Source organism: Notothenia rossii, assembly GCF_949606895.1.
Source record: "Notothenia rossii genome assembly, chromosome: 1".
Taxonomy (NCBI): domain Eukaryota; kingdom Metazoa; phylum Chordata; class Actinopteri; order Perciformes; family Nototheniidae; genus Notothenia; species Notothenia rossii.
The window spans coordinates 20,510,987-20,530,908 of record NC_136912.1 but is presented as its reverse complement, the minus strand read 5'-3'; the positions used below and the strand labels follow the sequence as shown (position 1 = coordinate 20,530,908).

The 19,922-nt window shown below is 40.6% G+C and overlaps 1 protein-coding gene across 2 annotated transcripts; it reads right to left on the bottom strand.

Annotated features, from left to right (window-relative positions):
• Positions 1–5,232: 5,232 nt before the first annotated feature.
• Positions 5,233–18,405, bottom strand: LOC307036834 (activating transcription factor 7-interacting protein 1-like). Of its 2 annotated transcripts, none has more exons than XM_079677450.1 (14): positions 18,342–18,405; positions 14,936–14,988; positions 13,533–14,042; positions 12,858–13,380; positions 12,335–12,513; positions 12,072–12,209; positions 11,885–11,956; positions 10,884–11,008; positions 9,578–9,639; positions 7,847–8,500; positions 7,156–7,257; positions 6,944–7,021; positions 6,695–6,759; positions 5,233–6,121 (listed from the first exon to the last, which is right to left on the bottom strand). In XM_079677450.1, exons 3-14 carry the CDS (start codon positions 14,034–14,036, stop codon positions 5,663–5,665), a joined length of 2,961 nt encoding a protein of 986 aa, XP_079533576.1. In that variant the 5' UTR covers positions 14,037–14,042; positions 14,936–14,988; positions 18,342–18,405; the 3' UTR covers positions 5,233–5,662. The 2 variants fall into 2 exon arrangements, with proteins under 2 accessions (XP_079533576.1, XP_079533577.1); XM_079677451.1 differs by having other exon boundaries at positions 7,847–8,470.
• Between the last annotated feature and the right edge of the window lie 1,517 nt (positions 18,406–19,922).

Below are 19,922 nucleotides of genomic sequence, written 5' to 3'. Positions count from 1 at the left end.
TACCACAAACACACCTACACACACCTACTGCTCCTAAAGCATAATCAGGCTACAGCCGTTGTGTATTTTATTATGTGAAGCACTAAATGGTCTTAGAAAAATATTGACTCTTTGTTTGTAGATATCTACTAAACTACAGCATACAAATACAGAAAGTAATGTAGGACTGTTATACTGAGTGATATATATTTTACACACTGCTTTGCTTTCTGCACGGACCTCACAGCTGTTCTCACTGTAAACATCGCGTTGCGATGTAAGCAGACAGTTGCTAAAATAATATCCAAGGGATGCATTCAGAGCTATCATTGGCTGAGATAAGTCCGGCCGTGCGTCACGCCTCCACCGTTCCCGGAAATGCATCCGTGGAGGAGCCGTGGAGGATGCATCAGTGTCTCCTCGGTTAGAGCTCCTCCAGAGAGCCTCCTCGATGCTCGACGCTCGGTCCTCGAAGTGCATTTAGAGAAATGAGATGTCCTTCAAAATTCCGCGCTGCAATTCATTTCCGGGTCACTACCGGAGGACTGAGGAGTCGTGGAGTCGAGGAGGGGAAATTTGAGTATTGAGAAACCTCTTATGACTCTGGATTAGGCAAATGAAGCCGCTGACGTCACTTCTTCTTCTTCTTCTTCTGCTTTGGGTTTACTGGCAGGCCGCAAACCACTTCACGGCGTATACTGCCGCCCAAAATCCCCGGCCGGAAGTCCCCGGAGTTGGGGACTGGCTTCAGTAGAAGCTGCTGGGTTATGGCTAGAAAGGATCCGTCTAGTGTAAATATGACGTCACGTTCTCGTTGTAACTCTCGTTGTAATCGGAGCGGCTCGGAAACACATCTACAGCAGTAACATGATGCAACATACACATTAATGCAGCAGCAATATTAATAGAGAAACATCAGACATAATAGTAAAACACTGCAAGGGAACATTTTATTGCACCAGGAGCTATCTTGGGACTTTTACTGCGACAACGTTGACTTGCCTGTGAATAAAAAATAAACCATAGTGTTGGTGATCTACAGTGTTGTCATTCTTCTTTGAACACCAGCAAGACCGCTTTTCAACAATCACACATGTCAATCACACATGTCATTGACATAATTAATAGATAGTTTAGCTTCTCACCATCATTTGCTGTGGCCAACTGATGTTAACGATCCTAACTGAAAGGCTGCCTGCCAAACGTAAACATTCAGCCACGTGACATTCAGCCGAACTCTCGCGAGAGTTTTACACAAGACGGATCCTTTCTAGCCATAACCAAGCTGCTGGGACTCCAAGCAGCTTCTAATGAAGCCTTCCGAGTAAATCTCCAGAACGCCGACACCTCCTCATCTCCACCGCTTTATTTTGTGTTGCCATAAGTTAGTCTCTCTGCGTTTCTGCGCTGGGCTAATGCTAATGCTAATAATGCTAATGCGAGGATAATAAAATGGTGGCTTCACAACACTTTTTTTGAGTTTTACGGGGCGTGGTTTGCAATCCACCCGGCCAATCAGAAATATAGCTCTTTTCTCACAAGAGAGCCGCATGAGAGTCCCTGCTCTCTAGCAGGGACGGAAAAGGGGGGGAAAAGGTTCTCATGAATTAATTTTAGTTCCGGCTCTTTTTGGTGTGAACGCGACATTTCGGAACTATATCGGAACTAAGGTGGGAAAAGTACTCCGGTGTGAACACGGCTATTGCAAATACTGACTTGAGCCCCACCACTGTTTGGGTTATCCCTACTACACAACAAAAATACTCTGGAGCCGCAACTGCCGACCCGTATTGCGCATGCGCAGATCTAAGGTCCAGTAGAAATGATAAAAAAGTAAAAGTCTGCTGCTTATTGTTCTTCTAGGCCAAAATATTGTCAAAGAGTATATGAGAGTGAGAGTGTGTTAATTAATATATTTGGCAGTTTGGAGTAAGTCTGTAGGTTTGTCTGTGTGTGTGTCTTTCATGTATAGGCATCTCACGATAAATAATTTTGTTGGATACATTTTCCCGGAAATTATTGCGATAAACGATAATATTGTTGGCACTGTTGTATGACCATTTTAGACCACTGACATAATGATAATATATAATAATAATTCAAGTACATCCTTTCAAACTGCTAGTCACATCCTCATGTAAATGGCAATTTATCGAGTTCATTTTTATTTATCGTACTATAAGTCCATTAATTGCTTATGGCAAACAATAAAAGGCACACAATAAAACAGTGGAAACAAACATGTGTTTGACTTTCATTAGTGAATGAAACTGTTTGCCCTTTATAGTCTGTGTCCAATATTGTGTATTTGTATATATTGTATATATATGCTAAGGTCCCGCTGCTGACACGATAGCAGTCATTTCGTGCGCATATGTGTAATTAAACCCATGATATCAAAATCTCACTCCAGCCAGGTACCCAAAGTTGGCAACCCTGACAAAACACCATTTAATTTCGGGTTAAAATGTGTTGTAACTGCGTTACTGAGCATTCTAACGGGTAATATATTACCCACATTTCATTAGTAATGCGTTACATTACTTCGTTACAGCAAAAAGTTAGATATTACTGTAACTCTGTTACTTTTGTAACGCGTACCAACACTGGTTACAATACGTAACCCTCTGTTTTATTGGATTTGCATAACCGTTGAGTAGCAGTAAAGCACTTCTGTGTTGAAAACTCTGTTTTACAATTCAGGGCTTGACATTAAGGCTTGTCCGATTGTCCGGGACAAGTAAAAAAAATGGTCGGACAAGCATAATACAGTTTAACTTGTCCGAACGGACAAGTGCATTTTTTGGGGGGGGGGGGGGGGGGGAGAATCACCCAAACGAAATAGTAACGTTATTCCATCTGAAATGCCTGTCTCGCAGTGTCGCAATCTCCGTACCTGTACGTCAATATTATGACTGCAGTGATTGGTAGAAATATTTGACCCGCGGGAAATTGGTGTGAACACGAACCCGCGAGTGCCTGCTTGCGCGGCTGGTGTGTATGCGCTGTCACGCTCGCGACTCATCTATCCTCGATATCCAGTCAGTGAGTAATGAGTTCAAGATGTCCTGGCTGCAGGCGCCAAAAGCGAACCAAGCCCCAGGAAAGCGACCTAGGCGAGATCCTGAAAAATCGGCTGCCTCCAAATTAGATTATGAAACAAAACGCAAAAGAAACTTCCTTCCATCATGGACCGAGAAGTTTCCTTGGCTCCGGTACACCGAAGAAGCGAATATGATGTACTGCTCAACCTGCCGCAGTTTGCCCGACATTGCAGACACGTAAGTGACAACTTTTATTTTTGCTAACGTTAGATAATTGACTATTTATCTGATGTGTGAAGATGATGAGATTCGAAATAAACTGAACTGTGTAGTCTAGCTAGTTATCCTGACTGACGTTCACAGTTGACAAACGTTGTCTAACATTTTTTGCCGTGCAACCAATACATTTTTGAAGAACGTTTATTTTTCATTTCGTTTTGTAAACTCATTTGGAGGCAGCCGAAATTTGCCGCCTTTCAATCGTTCTGAATGAATGGCAGCGGAAGGCCATTTTGGAATTATTGCGGTACACACATTACAAAATACACACATTTTCCATGGGATTTTTATAGACTTTGGACCTGTATGATTAAGTTTTCAGGCTATGGAACCGTTATGTTTTCCAGCTCCTACCTCTCAGAACACAAAAGTAAGGAGCAACTATTTTATTTCAGTGTTTTCAAACCTGTTTCTCTTTTACATTAGCACTCAAAGTGATATTTTTAAACATAAATGTTTAACATGATTACATAGCATGATATTTTTTATTAGCACCCAAAGTGAAACTTCAGAATGTTACCTTTCAAAAGAGACCATCTTATGCATGTGCTATAAGTATAAAGTATTATAAATAGCTAATTACTTTGGGTATGCAATCGAATGGCGTTTTATGCCAGACTGTTTATGTTATAAAATGTGCCTGATTAAGTTATTAAATCATATTAATTGTCCAAATCTCTTGTCGGTTTTATTCATTTTTTTTTTAAATAGGCTTTTATTTTCACAAGTAAATTTCGGACAAGTGGGTTTAGCCTTCGGACAAGTAAAATGGCTGAGCCACTTGTCCGAAGGACAAGTGGCTCAAAAAGTTAATGTCAAGCCCTGCAATTGGCTTGGAACTTCAAAAGGGCAGGTGCTCAAGTCCCTTTTGGAGTCTATCTGTAAATAATAAAAATAACAAACGTATCTTTTAGAATTAAGGTAGAAGTAAGATTTCTGCCGTTACTAAAACATGTGACATTTCTACTTTGCATATGTGTCAGTTTTGTGGTTGGTTACCAGAAGCTCCAGTTTTAAGCCACATTTTTGCGAGTTATCAGATATACAAGCTTAGCATACGATAGCTTTAAGCTCACAGCAATCATGAGATTTAATTGGTCAGTTTATAATTCAATGTAATTTTTATCTTAAAAGTATTGTTATTATAGCCTACCAATTTAATATAATTACAAAACATTAAACAAATATTAATAAAATATTATTATTTTGTGTTTTATTTGAACCTGCTAAATAATTAGATCTAGAATAAAACAACTGAAAGGCACATTTATGAGATCAGTTGTACCAGTAGTAGTAGATCAGAATTAGAGTAGGTTGCATTTGTTGGCAAATAAAATTCTTAAATACTAAAATTGAGGCAATGTGGAAACAGACCACTGTGGAGGAAATGCAGGATGTAAACACAACTCCTGAATACTGTTGTCTTCCCCTGAAAATGTGACAACTTATCTTATGAGAACTTATGTGATCCTTTGAGAGACAGAGGATATATGTACAGACATTAAAAATGAAGATACTAATGGGAAAGAAGATCACAGTATTGACGAGAAAGCCCTTTTATGAACACCTTTGAGTCAGAAACCATTAGTAGTCAGTTTTCTTACTGAGTCTTTTGATACAGTCAAGGAGCAGATCTGAGACTTTACAAACTAGCCAACATATAATAAATATGTTTCCACTGAGCAGCCGTGAGATGGTTTAGAATCAGCCCAATTATCTGCATCACAATGCATTGGGAATACAAATACTTTTAATCATTTGGATATGTAAATGTCAACAAATTACTTTTGTTCACCAACATATCTGTATCCTGTTACCAGAGTGCCAATTTCTCTGCATTCAATGTGGTAGATTGGTATTGTTATTGGCGATAGAGCTATGAACCTCAAAACAGATAATGGGATTCGTCATTAAATTAATAAGCCAAGACTTTAATAAAACATTTTATTGTGTTTTTCAAAGTCTGGTTGCCAGACAAAACTTAAAAAAATGATCATTCAGTTTCTACCGCACATGTATACAGTTCTGTGCAATTTACAAGGATAATCCTTTCACCTCTTCTCAACTCAAGCAGAAGACATCCGGATCAGAGTAACAGGGGATAACAACATAAATATCTGACCCGGTGGAGAGGTAAAGTAATTCAATTATATACAACAGTAACATAAAATACAATTCATACATGAACCAAACAAAACCAACAGTTTGCTGCTTCAATCCTCAAACTCAGTCAGAAGTCCCATTGTTATGTAGAGAAGTATTTACAGATACTGTAAGAGTTCCACGCACATTATTTGAGTTCTTAACACAAAATGACGTTAAGGAAGTCATAAAGAATTTTTTTTCCATTCCTTCACTGTTCAGCCAGAGTTGGAATTGATGACATTTGTGCACTGAGGTTCACAGAAGGAGCCGAAGCGCCCGCAAATGTCTTTGGCTCGAACAGCGAAATGATACGTGGAGCCGGACTGGAACTGGGTCAGCGTACAGGCCATGGGCAGCGGGAGGGCCTTCACCTCCCCAATCTTCTTCCAGTGCTGCTGCGCTGTACCACTGTTGGAGTTGTCTTGATGGAAGGCATAGAGGTGATAGCTGTCCACAGCCGCACAGGTCCGATCCGTTTCCGACACACACCAGGACAGCACTATGCCGGTCTGGCTGGGCACCAGCTTCAGCTGAGGCTGCTGCGGAGGAGAGGAGCGCTCCGCCTCGGGGGGTAAGCGTGCCAGTGCAGGTGCAGCGGGGAGCGGGGGCAGCACCACAATAGAGCCCCGTGTCGGCGTAGTAGTGGTTACAGCGCGGGATTTCAGAGGAGAGTCCTAAAAAAGACAAAACTAGTGTCATGAGTTGTTCCTTGAGCAAAATGGGCTAAATATGATAATGTCGGCTAAAAATGTAACAATACAATGGAGAGTGCAATATGGTTTCAGGCAACAGCTTATAATTGCACTAAACTACATTAATTATGTTTGATTCGACTGTACTATAGTTTAATTTGTACATATTACATGAGATACATACATTGACCCAATCTGGCGGTTTCATTACTTTATATTCATGTAATAAATAACCAAAGTCAATCAAATTGTTATCTGCATGAGAAACATAAATGGTTTTAATAATCATCCGTTTATAGGGATCAATCTGACCCAGATAGACGTGATCTGAGGTTTCAGCTGAGAAAAATAATTTCTCAACTACTTAACAGCTGGCAACAAAGCTTTTATACTGCAAGATCAACTGGTAGCCTTACTAGGCAGCCTTTAAGGATAGGATCCACAGATGTATCAATACGTTTGAATTTATATGCAATTAACAATATACAGAACAAAACGTATAAGCTACAAAACACATTTGTGCAAAATGTGTAATGTGCAGATATAGATCCTCACCAGTGGGGGGCGATGGTGGACCGTCAGCTGAGGATTGCTCTGCGGGGACGATCTCGCTCCTGCACCTGAGGACAGAGTTTACAGATGTAAAACGCATAGTATTTATGTGTGTAAATAAATGTAATTATATTTCTTAAAAATCATAATGGTGCCCCATAGAGAGGAGGAAGCACTGGTTTATGGTATCACATGTATGTACAAAGTGATCCTTTCATGTCTTGATTATATGATATAATAATGGGGTCTTACTGGAAGGGGTGCTGAGGACGGGATTCGGACGTTGGGTGGGTGAGGGAGCTGCAGCTGTGGCGTTCTTCACTCCGGTCACTGGACAACAAGGAGAACAACGTAATTAAATTACATTAATAACTAAAGCCTGCTTTTCGGAACAGTGCGTGTTAAGGTATACCGATCCTAAAATAAAAATCTATTTTGTGTATGGGGGTTAAGAGGTGACTGACCTTGTACATCATCATCGTCCTCAGTGAGGTCGATGACGGAGCCTTTTGGTCGCGAACTTGGAGCAGCTGCTTTGGACGGAGTAAAAACGGTAGCCTGGTTGTCTGAAATCAAATAAAAGGGATAAATGTTGAGACCCAAAAATCGACAAACAACTTTACTAATACTAAATACTTTACTGATACTTTGCCAGGATAAAGACAATGGATCAGGCAACACAAGTTACTGTTGAGATGACAAGGTAACAATACACATACATGTCTGGTAACTCTTTAGAATAACCAAAGGGTTTATTGCTAGTCAATCAAACTTTGAATAACAGTAATAGATCAAATGGTAATATTACTAATTATTAGGGCTATGATTTACCGTTACAAACATTATAACATTGTATAAAGTATATTAAGTATTTGTTAGTAACGAAAATATTTGTAAACCTTTGAGAAATCACTTGTAAAACATCTTAAAACAGATAACACAGATATTTGGACCAGATATTTGTTACACTTTGTTAATGGTTAATAATTGTAAGTATTATAGAGACATCACTTCGATGGCTAATGTCAAGTTGCATCGTTTTTGGGACTGGCCTAATGGCTTGACAGCCTGAGTTTTACAAGTTGCAGATTGCCGCAGAGACACAATATACACTTTTGAAAGACAACAGCCTTTTTAATCAAAGTGCCACCCTACCTGTCTTTGATGTGAGGGACGTCCCTTGTGAGGGTCCTGGAGCGGTGGATCCTGTAGCAGCGGGCGCAGAAGCTGCCGGTGAAGAGGCTGAAGACATGGCTCCCGCTACAGACACAGACTGAGCCGGGGCCCTGGCTGTGGTCACAGATACCCCTGCATTGGGTGTGGTTATTCCCCCAGCACCACCCTGGAACACAGCCCGGGCGATAGAGATCTGGGTGGGGGACACCATGCCAGTGGAGGCCTGGAATGAGGGGACGGTAGCGACAGTGGGACCAGAGGCCGAGGAAGTGGTAATAGCGGAAGCAGGCTTGAGTATAAAAGTGGTGGTGGTAGTCGTGGTTTTGGCCTTGCTGTGGGACGTGGCTGCAGACAGAGAGGAGACAGGGATGTTGACGAGCATTCCTCCCTGGCCGTTGGTCATTGATAAAGGCAGCTGGATGAGGAGCGGCTGGCCCGCTGCCATCATGCTGCTCCCGCTGGGCGTCTTCAGCAGCGTGCCGGTGGAACTCTGGGTGGTGATGCCACCGGTCAGGGTGGAGCCAGCATTAGAGGTGGTGGTGATCAGCTGGAGGATGGGAGCCTGTGAAACCATGGCAGTGGAGGTGGGCGTATGGATCAGACCTGTGGTGGAAGCAAGCAGGAATGGATTTGCTGTAAATAGGAAAAAGTAAAAGTTTTTTGGAAAGTCAAATGAAGTGAAACTGAGGATTTCAAATGAACTGTATTTTGTGCTTATAGGCTGTAAACAAATCTTACGATATATGGACACGACCTTGAATGTTTGCTGACCTTGATATTGCTCGTTGTGTTTAAATGCATTCCATTTGACATAAAAATAAGATTTATAAGAGAAAAATATACATCCAAAAAATTCTTAAGAAATGTTATATTTAAGGTTTACATGCATTATTATGCCATGTATACCAGTGACATTGTCAAAAAATTAGGAAAATATATTTTTCTCTATTCTTTTTTAAGTTATTGTGACAGGCCTGCTCCTTTTTACTAAAGCCACACGAGGACGATAACGCAAACAGACCGCAATCGTAATCAAAAAAGTATTCCGTCCACACGCAGCAGGAAATTATCGTATAGGCATAAACACGGAGCCGTTTGCCCCCCCAGAGCGGTTCGTTTGCAGATCTACCCATCTTGGGACCCGTTATCTGCGTTTCCATGTCGGCCATGTGTGGCTGAACCGTCTATCTGATAGTGAACTGTAGCAGATACGACCGTTATCGTCCTCGTGTGGCCGGGGCTTAAGAGTCAACTTAAGGGTGCAGTAACCAGAAATGGATCAGTTATCAAAAATATCCATACATTTTTTATTGTGAGCAGCACGCATTGAAGTGAAGACCTATCCTGGCATCTCATGGACAAAAGACAGGTACGCATCCACGGCCGTCAAATTCAAATTACAAGCTGACAGGACACTTAAAGAATGAGTCTGTAAATGTTCCATTACTATTATTGTCAATAAATCCCAGACCAAAACCAACAATGAGTTTGTCAATTCTTTCTCACTTTCTAAGCCTGTATGTGGCACTCAGCTCCGTACGACGTTTTCACACCAACTTTGAATGAATTTGCTCGTAAGTCTTTAAAGCAGAAGGGCAGCGTAGGTCAAATTGATTCAGCGACCGTGTTAATGTTGATGAAGGCACATGTGCACTGTGTTTGGCGACAAAGGCAATACAACATCAAGTATAAAAAAGATCTGCTACTCACCACCTGTTGAGGGCGAAGTAGTTGTTTGGATCTGCTTGAGCTCCATGGAGGTACGAACTGGCCTGTTTAGAAAGATCACTCATGCTTAGAGCTATTTACAAAAGGACAATGGACTGAATGTGGCATTGTGCTGACATGTATTTTTATTACATACTTTAATTACATTAAAGAACGTTGACAGAATGAACGAATTATCTTGCAACACATACTCGAAAAAAATCCGCTTTTTTCTTAACTCGCAGTACTTCATTGATAACGTTTTGAATGTCTCGCCACTGGTAATAAGTCAGTATGGGGAACCGACGGTCGACGTACATCCTCATCGCCCTCCTTAGATTCACAGGCAATGCGTCCTTGCCATTTGAACCTATATAATTGACCTTCAAGAGCCAGTCACAGTAGATTTCATATGTGACTAGATAGCGGAAAATATAGGATGCGTAGCGGTCATGTCTGGGTTTCCCTGAGCTTCTCTGGCAGTAGTGGTACAGCACGGACTCCATGTGGGGCGTGATTGAGCGGAGTTCAATGTCTGCCGTGCATTTTCCTTCACTTAATTCCGCCAGTTCATTTGCCATATCGACATTATTTGATGTATCTTTATTGTCATGTTTCTCCTCTGTTTCCTGTTCTTCTTTCTCCTTCTTGATAGACAGAACAGGTAGCTCTCCACCAGAGGGCGCCACTTCCTCTCTGGGCCCCTCAGGCTGCAGCTCTACTTTCTGCTGGAGCACGCTGTTGGGAGGAGAGGTGCAGTTTTAACTACACTCTGCACGGCCTGAGGAAACGCTTAGGCTTCACATTGTAGAACGTCACAAGACTCAGGACCTGGACCCAGGTGGGGTTACTGTGCAGGTGCAACACACAGACTGTCATGTGTGTTTGTTTATTCCAAAACAAGTCTTAAGAACTATTTGGAAGAGTTTTATAAAGCTGATCCAGACAAACCGAACAAGGGGCATGGAATCTTGGTTTCCAAAACGGTATTTGGAAGATATCTTTATTCTGTATCTGTGATTACAGATAGCTACCCCGGACAATATCATCTATACATGCTGTGAACGTCTCCATGTGTAGTACTGGCTTCAGTCCGGTATTGTCACGTTCATACAAAGACCAAATGATATTCACTGACAAAAACCAAACAGCAAGTATTGCTGTATGATTCAAATATAGCATGTTTAATGCATTTATGTTGAGAATGTTAATAAATGTTTTGATTTGAAATGTTTAGTCAGAGGTTGAAATGGTCTGGCAATACCAAATAAATCCCAGACAAGGACATGGAGGTCATGCAGACACTTACCGTTGAGTTTGAGAGCTGTTTGCAACAGTCACAGTCTTGGCAGCAGCAGCAGCAGTAGCAGCAGCAGCAGAAGCGGCAGCAGCAGATACAGCAACAGATACAGCAGCAGATACAGCAGCTAGCGCCTGTGGAAATCAGACAGTGTTAGATATATATCAGAAACAAACACTGGAATACTAGGTGTGTAGCAGGGTTTCCGCTAGGATTTTTTCTTGACGGTCAAATGTCTGGAAATAATTTATTATACCAGACAAATTTGAAACTTACCGGTCATGTTTCAATAATAATAATAAGAATTGTGTAGCAGAGTTTCCGTTAGCAGGTAATTACCGGACATTACCGGACATGACCGGATATGCTGATGTTTAAAACTCAGTTAATGGGGCTCTTTTTTATATTGCTTCAGTTTATAATCGTAACAGATCGAAAAATTCAGATTCATTCTTCAATAAATGATTCCACAAACAACAAACAACATAATTATTACATTCAAACAAACTACTTGTAGTAGATGAAGTATATTATTCAAAAGTTTACATTAACTTTGAATAATAACACGGGAGAAACGGATCCTCTCTTTTCCCCTCTCTCTCCCTCCCTCTCTCCAGACAGCCCTCTCATGCAGCTCGCTAAACAGTAGGCGGGGCTTCAGGTGATCATGCAGAGCTGTGTGTCTCCGTCAGACTCAGCAGCTGATCTCTCTCTCTCTCGCGTCCGGTTATACTTCACTCGCGCTTATGTCCATATCGATCAGATCCAGCTCTCCTGATCGGCCTTCATAGAGAGCACCGATCAAACTATTAAGAGTCAATATCGGCCGATAATGGTCGGCGGCCAATCGATCGGAGCATCCCTAATTATTACCGGACATTTTGACCGGCAGGTTTTGAATTTACCGGTTTTTAATCAATTTTATCAGCTAAAAAACGGTAATTACCGGCTAACGGAAACCCTGGTGTGTAGGAGTGTTTAGCGTGCAACAAAAGAAAAATATGTCTTACCTCCTGTTTCCTTTTGTTCTCTGACGCCTGATTGGCCTCACCAAACTTTTTCGTTAGTCGGTTTATCTTGGCCTAAACAAACAGTAGAGAGGAAGGCACTTAACTACATAGCACTAACCAGCAAAAGAGCATCTTACACTACTGTGTTTAAATGTAGGTTTACTTAACAATGTTACAGTCTACTTACTTGGAGTGTGTTAATGGCGGTCTGGTGTTTAGTGGCACAGTCAATCTTGTCGACTCTTTCCTTCAGCTCATGGAAATGTTTATCATAAAGGCTCTGCTCCAAGGCCTTCAACCGCTCTTCTACGAGATGCTGCACAATCTGGAAAACAATATTAGAGGAAGGGGTTAAAAGGCACAATTAAGTAAAGATGTATCCATTGGTTTCCAAGGAAAGTTCACTTAGACTGAAGAGAAAACATGATGTTTGTCAGGGTAGGTGCAAACCTTTTCAAGTTTATCGTGACTGCCAGCCTTTGTAGTGAATTTTAATTCCAGTTGTGCCTCCAACTCCTCACGCTCCACTTTGGGTCTCTTCCCCTCACGTTTCACGGCTTCTACATCATTTTGAGATCCCTCTGATAAAGTGCGCTTCAGTCCGGAGGTGGAGCCCTTTTCCTCTTGCACTTTGGGAAATAAAGGAAAAAGAGATCTGTTATTCTATGTGAGCTTTTAATTTCCCTAAATACTTTATATTGATTTGCTTTAAGGATGTCTCAGTCACCCATATGCAAAACTTATTTCTAAAACAACACGAACATATATCCAGGCTTCGGATTGTAGACAAAACATATTTAACAGAAAGCCTTTCCATTGCTTTACATTCCAAGTCTACAATGGTACAAGGTCTGCATTTATACAATATTAAATGACATGTCTAATATAACTGCTTGTGGTTCATACCCTGTATCAATGTAGAGAAACTATCTTGAAGCTATCAGGAAGATTGTTGCAATTCACTCTCTCATACCTGTATTAGATGGTGGAGTGGAAGATGGTCGAGAAGTTTTTTTGGTTTTTCCAACATCAGCTTTTTCCTTTTTGGTCTCTACTTTCATTATATCCACATCCATCTTTTCCTCATTCATTGATCCTTTCTTAGCAGCATCCTTTTCACCCTTTACATTTTTCCCATTCTCTTTTTTCCCATTCTCCTTATCAACCTTTCCTTTTTTCCCATCCTCCTTTTCAATCTTTACTTTTTTCCCATCATCCTTTTTGACATCCTTCTCTTGTTTTATATTGTTGGAAGAGGAAGCTGGTTGAGATGAGGAAGGAGGAGTATTTGGGGAATCAGAAGTGGTAGTTTTGGGGCAAGAAGGCTTTTCAACCTTCGTTTTGGTTGTGGGCGCCTCAGTGTCCTTGGCCTTTGTAGTGTCTGTATCCATTGGTTCTGCGCAGTTAGATCCTGGAGGGGGCAAACATGGAGCCAAACCTTCAACCGAATCCTTTTGCAAATCCTTAGCGGGGTCCTTTGTTGTAGTTTTGTCATCCTGGCGAAGAACAAAATAAACCATTGGTTACTTACTTAGAAGGTTTTTGGATTCTCTATCTATCCACACCTCAACATTAACGTAGGTTGTCTGAAAAAAATCTTGAATAAATCCCTATGAGACAATGTCGGGGAAAAAACGTAAGCATTTACCTCTTCCTTTTCCAGGGCCGGTGTCACCTCAGATTCTTTTTCCTTGTTTTCCTTAGATTCTGCTGAGGATACTGGAACGGATTCCTTTGATGAGGACAAAGACGAACCTTTCTTGGGCTTTTCCTCCTCAATCTTTTTGAGTTCTAAGTTCAAGGAGTGGAATGGAGATGTGGAAGGACTACAAGTCTCATCCTTAGCCTTTGAACTTTGTGAAGAGGAAGGGGAAGGAGACAGATTTAGGGAAAGGAAAGTAGACGGAGAAGCAGGGGATGCAACTAGAGGGGAGCCTGAGTCCGAGGCGTTGCTTGGCTCTTTGGACCCTGCTTTTTGTCCATCCTCCTTGTGCGTGCCATTCATTAGAGGTGGCGAAGCAGTTTCGGACATCCCCGCAGCTGCTGTCAACAAAGTGCTGTGAAGGGTCTCCAGTTGCTGTCGGTCACTGATCTTCATAGTTTTCCTAGCACGGAATATCTTCTTCTTCTCCTCGGTCACAACAAGTTCCATTGCTGCCTGTGGAGTGAAAGGAGAGATTAAACCCCTATTGCTAGCTGCAATAGGAAGCAGCATAGTGTCTATCGCTTATGAACCTGCCCTGGACTTAACGCACTGCATAGGGGAGAAATGGCTGCGGAGCTTCAGAGCAAACACTAGAGGTCTCTGTGGAGCCCTTTGGCTTTATTGTTTGTTCTTTTCTAGAAGGTTCTCCTGTCACCAAGATATGATTCCAAAACTGGTCTGTTCCCGACAGTCTGTTTCTTTACTAAAATGTGACACATTTAGACAGCACCTTCCTGTGTGAACACCTTTTGGTATATCTGTGCTATGGGGGGGTGCAGTTAAGGTGCAGGTCACTAAGCAAGAAAGGCTTTTTAATGTAAGTGATTAAAGCTTTAACTGATCTCTTCAATTAATTTTTTCTTAATTTCTTTTGATTAACCGGTTGATTTCATGTTTACCTAAGCCCCTGATTCAGAGACTAGAAATTACATTGAAGTTAAAAGCAGCAACCCAAATCTGCCTCCCATCCCCCCACGTTCCTATTGGTTCAATCTTCAGCCAATCGGAACAGGCGTTTAGAGGCTGTGTCGGCAGCAGTTAAGAGGTTATGCAAATTCAGGAGGATTTTCCGTACATATATTTGAATGTTTCTCACATTGTAGTGTTGAGGCTAGTTGTGAGATTGTATACATGTTTATTCAATATATATTCATCTCATATGCACATATGAATGTGATGATTAAAATTAGATTTTATGAGAGTCAGACAAAATGATGATGAATATGTGTGCTCCGGGAGAAAATGAAAAGTTAAAAAGACAATTTACACTGAGTAGTGAAATGGAGTTGCTGTGATATAAAAAACAAGGCAGCAGAAATTATTGAAATAATCTGTCAGTAACTCACCTTCAACCCGAAAGGTTCTTGCTCTTGGGTTTACCACCAAATTCTTCGAAAACCTGAAAGAAAAAAAGAGAGATTTTTTTAGTACAGTTTATGTACCGTAACTATTCAAAATAGGAAATGTAACTGAGCCCTTAAAAGACTTCAAAAAAGGAGATGAATGTATTTGAGGGTTACTTTACATTTCAGCAAACCTCACTGTTTTATTTATTTAGAATGAACTGACCACCCATCTAGTCACAAAAGACAAGTATATATCGAACGATTAGGTATTTTCTGAGAATGTTGCCAAAACATCTTTACAAAGTGATTAAGCTATTTTTCCAAGCCAAAGAGCAGGTAAAGGGATCCCAATTTAAGACGTGACACGTTAACCAATCACACAAAAAGGTGAAGAAGAAAAAGATTCCAGACAGAACGGACAGTACGAGGCCTCAAACTGCAGGAGAGGTTTTCCCAAGCCGCAGTTGGTCCACAGCAATCAGCGTTAACAACAAAAAGCAGACATATTCTAGATACTAGTTAAATCTGTCTGTTGGTATAAGCCAAGGAACAGAAAACAAAGCCGCTTATCATTAACATAACCGCTCAAATCTTATCTGGTCAGAGCTGCTTCCGCTTCACACCGTAAAGTGTGTTCGCTTTACTGTTACCGCATTGCTAACAGAGCCATCTGAAGGCCTCGATCTCCAACATGTTTGAATTAGATATGTGTACTATTTTTGCAATTTGGCAGATTGTCACGTGCATAAAGAAAATACAACTTCACTCAGGAGACTGATCTGGACTGACTTTACACAGTAAAACTCAGCAGCACTCTGAAGTTGCTTGCGCATACACATATCTCCTTCTCTGCTTTCATACCAGCTACCATGATTCCTGCATTGATAACAATCCCTGATTTTAAAACTAGTGAGAAGATATTTCTGCAAAGTTGCATTCAACTTGACCTAGGAAAGCAGCATGCAAAAAGGTAGCATTATCAGATATTAATCAATAAATAAAGAGCGTTGCAAGTTGTGAGCACGATTACTGGTACATATAACATTCCCATGTTATTGCACACTGCGCAGTGCACAGTTCCCCCTCCCCCTTCCTACGGCCTCATTTGCTGCGCCTGGTTTCAGTGCAGTAACTCAAAATGGCCGTCAGCTCTGCTGTTTGCTGCCAGACTGAGCTCTCAGAAGCTAGCTGAACTGGATTCTCTGTCAGTCATCAGGTTGCAGCACAACCTCGATTAATTACATTTTCTATAAAGCCAGATGCTTAAGAATGTTGACAATGCAATGTATATGTAGTATAAATTATATTTAATTAAACAAATAGATATAAAAGCCAAAGTTAAAAATGATTAGAGAGTGATATTTATCTCTTTATTCAGCTCTGTAGAAAAATGCTATAGCTAATCCTCAGACCTTTTAGTTGCACTTTGCGACCTTTCTTATATATAGGCAGTTATGTTTGAGTCCTGTTTAATGGTATAGATTATATGTACAGTATCTACAAAAGCAGCATTCCAAGCAATAGCACGCATTCTTATGTCAAGCTTATAGAAAGCTTTCTGCAGCTATGTAAGTGAGTGCACTGCTGACCCTCGGAGACCCTTGAGTAATGCAGAAGACAACCATTATGCGATGGGATCAGTATATGCACAGGCTGGGTGTGGCATTAACTGCGCAACTCAAGTTATGTCTAAAAGTCTTAAAAATAAAAATGCCTACTCAATTAACCTAAACAGCATAGATGCACACAGATCCCCACTCGTGCTTTAACACTCCAGACAGCATGATAACCACATAGGAATATTCATTTCCAAATTGTATTCCCAGCCCAGACAACCTTTTTGTTCACTAATGTGTCAAATGTTATGTCTGAATATGTGATGCCATACATGAGAAGATTTTTTTGTCATGTGACGCTGGAGGAATCGGGTGACAATGAGAGATGTCCATTGTCTCTCTGGGTTACAACAACTACTTTCCTTCATGATGCAACATTGGTGCTTGTTATTGTATGAGAAGTTTGAGTCTGCAACACACTATTTCGACACCAGGTGACTAGCCATGTAGTTGCTAATCGTATGTCACAAAGTTGCAGGTCTCTCAAAATCAAAACAATTGGAGAACTGGGGGACCAGGGAGTCACCCCTGCAGCAGGAAGTTAAGCCTCTGTAATGCCAAGCTAAAAACAAACTTGGCATTCCTACCACAAGGTGAAGAGGAAGATGAAACCTTTCTCTTTGGGGAAAATCATATCACATTAATGGTTGAAAATGGGTTCATGGAGATGAAACCCCTCATCCAGATTCAAAGCTTCTCAGAAGACAATGTGAAAATAGAACACAAACTCAAAAGTAAAAGTCACTTATTGTACGGTACATGTGCAACTTGCCAAAACTTGTAGGCCTTCCAATAACAGCATCCAGGTGGTGTTATGTTTTTAATGAGGCAGCGTCCCTGATACCAGTTATTCCTAGGTACATTTGATTAGTACGTGACGCCAATCAATTTTTAAAACTTTTGTTTGGAAATGCATTATGCTACAATCAATAAAGGGAATTTATCACCAAAATATAAAACTAAATGCGAGTGAAACACAGCGGTGCATGAATAAATACAAAGCAACAAGCAAGTTTAATAAACGTATCTAAACTGGCCCTGTGTGTCAACCAGCAGAGCAATTAAGCCCACTTCAGGCAAAAAATTATTAGAGCACCATTTTGATGGTTCCTATCGACTCTTACGTGTAGTGGCTTCTTTGACCCGTATAAATCTACAATTTGTTTGTGATGATTAATAGATGCCCCGATCCTGGCAAAAAGCTGACAAAAGCCTCGGACCATAATGAGTTTATGTGTTGCCAGACTGGCCGACCAAACGATTGTTAGCACTGAAGACGCTTTAAACATGTGTGAAATGTATGAGATTATCATACAAACAGAAATATCACACAACTACAAGTATGTTGACACTGCTATAAATACATACTTCACATGTTGTACACAGAACAGGCATGACTAAAATTAACATCTTCAGATCCTGAGCCTAAAGATTCAAGTGCAACCAGGTTCAAACAATGTTTGAATAGCATGCGCCACACTGCTATCGTGCACAGCGCTGCGGCTAACAACATGTATTTTCCATTGTCAGCTACATTAGAATTAATTTACAGTAAACTCCTTGAAACACAAAGAAAGACTGAAAGTGATGTTTCGTGTTAAAAAAACAACTCACAATACAAATTTAACAACAAGCCAAAGCTCAATGTACTATGACTAGCATAGCACTCTGAGTAAGTATCACAATCTAATCCAGAACAAGAGTGAGGATGCAATGACAAACATTGAGTTACTTCCAAATGACAGACAGAAATGTTAAACATGCTTTAAAAGAGAGGGGAAAAAATCAACCTTTAGCAGTACGTGTGGGATTGAGGCCTTCCATGTATTTGTTGGTTGTGGAAGCAGGCTGAGAGGCCAGAATGAACACAAAAGAAATGAGGAGGGACTCATTTAGGACTAGTCCATCTTGTTAATGGGGGGGGTTGGGGGGATGGGACTATTAAGGATGTGTTGCCTACATGAGCCTAGAATAGAAAACAATTTAACCTATAAAAAGAAAAAGTCTGTTCATAACTCCTGACAGAGCATTATATAAAACTTTTTCTTTCCTACATCAACTTCATAATATATTTGAAGGTCATATCTTTATACAAATCTTGTGGGTAAAACATTTTTTAACTACAGCGTGGTGATTTCAACACCAGCCCTAGCTAGCAGCGCACATACTGAGGGTAAGTACACTGCAATGATTGTTACTTGGCAACACCCATCCCCAAACTCTAGCACAAACTAGTCCACAGTACGGAAATCTACAGCCAGCACAGACTAAACCATTCGGGCAAGAGGAAGGGGAAACTTTCCTATCTAAAAAAAACACCATATGCAAGTAAAGGTTAATGATACAAAAAGAAAATCAAGGACAACACTGCAAAACAGGAATACTGCAGCATTTGACCTTAATGTTTATTATTTTCCCCACCCAATAGGTTAAAATATAAAACGATTTTTCAATGAACCATTTACATAGCATTGTTGTAAGTCGTCTGCTTGTGCTATAACATTCTTCTCAACAGTTAAACTAAAGTCAAAATAAGAAACCCTGACACTGCTGTAAATAAACTATTTCCATTCAAATGTATTTTGCCTCCCCTGTCCTCTGAAACTTAGACATAATTTGTCTGAACCGAAAACATATAACATAGTCCCTGGAGGGGCTGTGCACTAAATGCACCAACTTATGTTATGTAAAGCGCAATAAAATCCAATGTATTATTATTATTAAACCGGGCACACGTGCCGCTGCTCACCACGTCGCGTCATTCAACTATCCCCTAAATTACTTCAAGACTTTGGACCAAAGCTTACTGACAATGTCATATGATATTGCATATCTACCCTCGTATATATATATCGAGCTTATGCTAACATTTGCTGTTAAACTGCAGGAAGAAAAAAGAAAAACCCAAGGATCCCTCTGGCTGGGATCCCTTTTTATTTCCAACGGTGAGGGAATCCACAGCATGTTTCCTCAGTTCTTGATGGAAATTGCTAATACACTGGCATTGAGGGTTTTAAAGTCATCTTTAATGTTTAAAGTTGAAACAGCTCAAAACCAAGTCCTCCTTTAACCCCCAGAAAAAAATCCCGCTATACAGCCTATCCACCTTTACGAATGTCTCTTGCTCTATAAATGATATGTGAATACTGATTCGATAAAAACACAGGCTTTGAAGATATTTATTTATACATAATCCCATATATAAACGATTGTTAGCACTGAAGACGCTTTAAACATGTGTGACATTTATGAGATTATCATACCAACAGAAATATCACACAACTACAAATATGTTGACACTGCTATAAATACATACTTCACATGTTGTACACAGAACAGGCATGACTAAAATTAACACCTTCAGATCCTGA

What these genes read in the sequence shown, in the direction of transcription:
- LOC307036834 (XM_079677450.1), bottom strand. Translation starts at nt 14,036, where the DNA reads ATGGAACTTGTTGTGACCGAGGAGAAGAAGAAGATATTCCGTGCTAGG. An exon ending in CACTCCACCATCTAATACAG is followed by an intron (nt 12,514 to 12,857) that starts GTATGAGAGAGT and finishes TATTTCCCAAAG; the next exon opens with TGCAAGAGGAAAAGGGCTCC. An exon ending in CGTCCTCAGCACCCCTTCCA is followed by an intron (nt 6,760 to 6,943) that starts GTAAGACCCCAT and finishes CTCTGTCCTCAG; the next exon opens with GTGCAGGAGCGAGATCGTCC.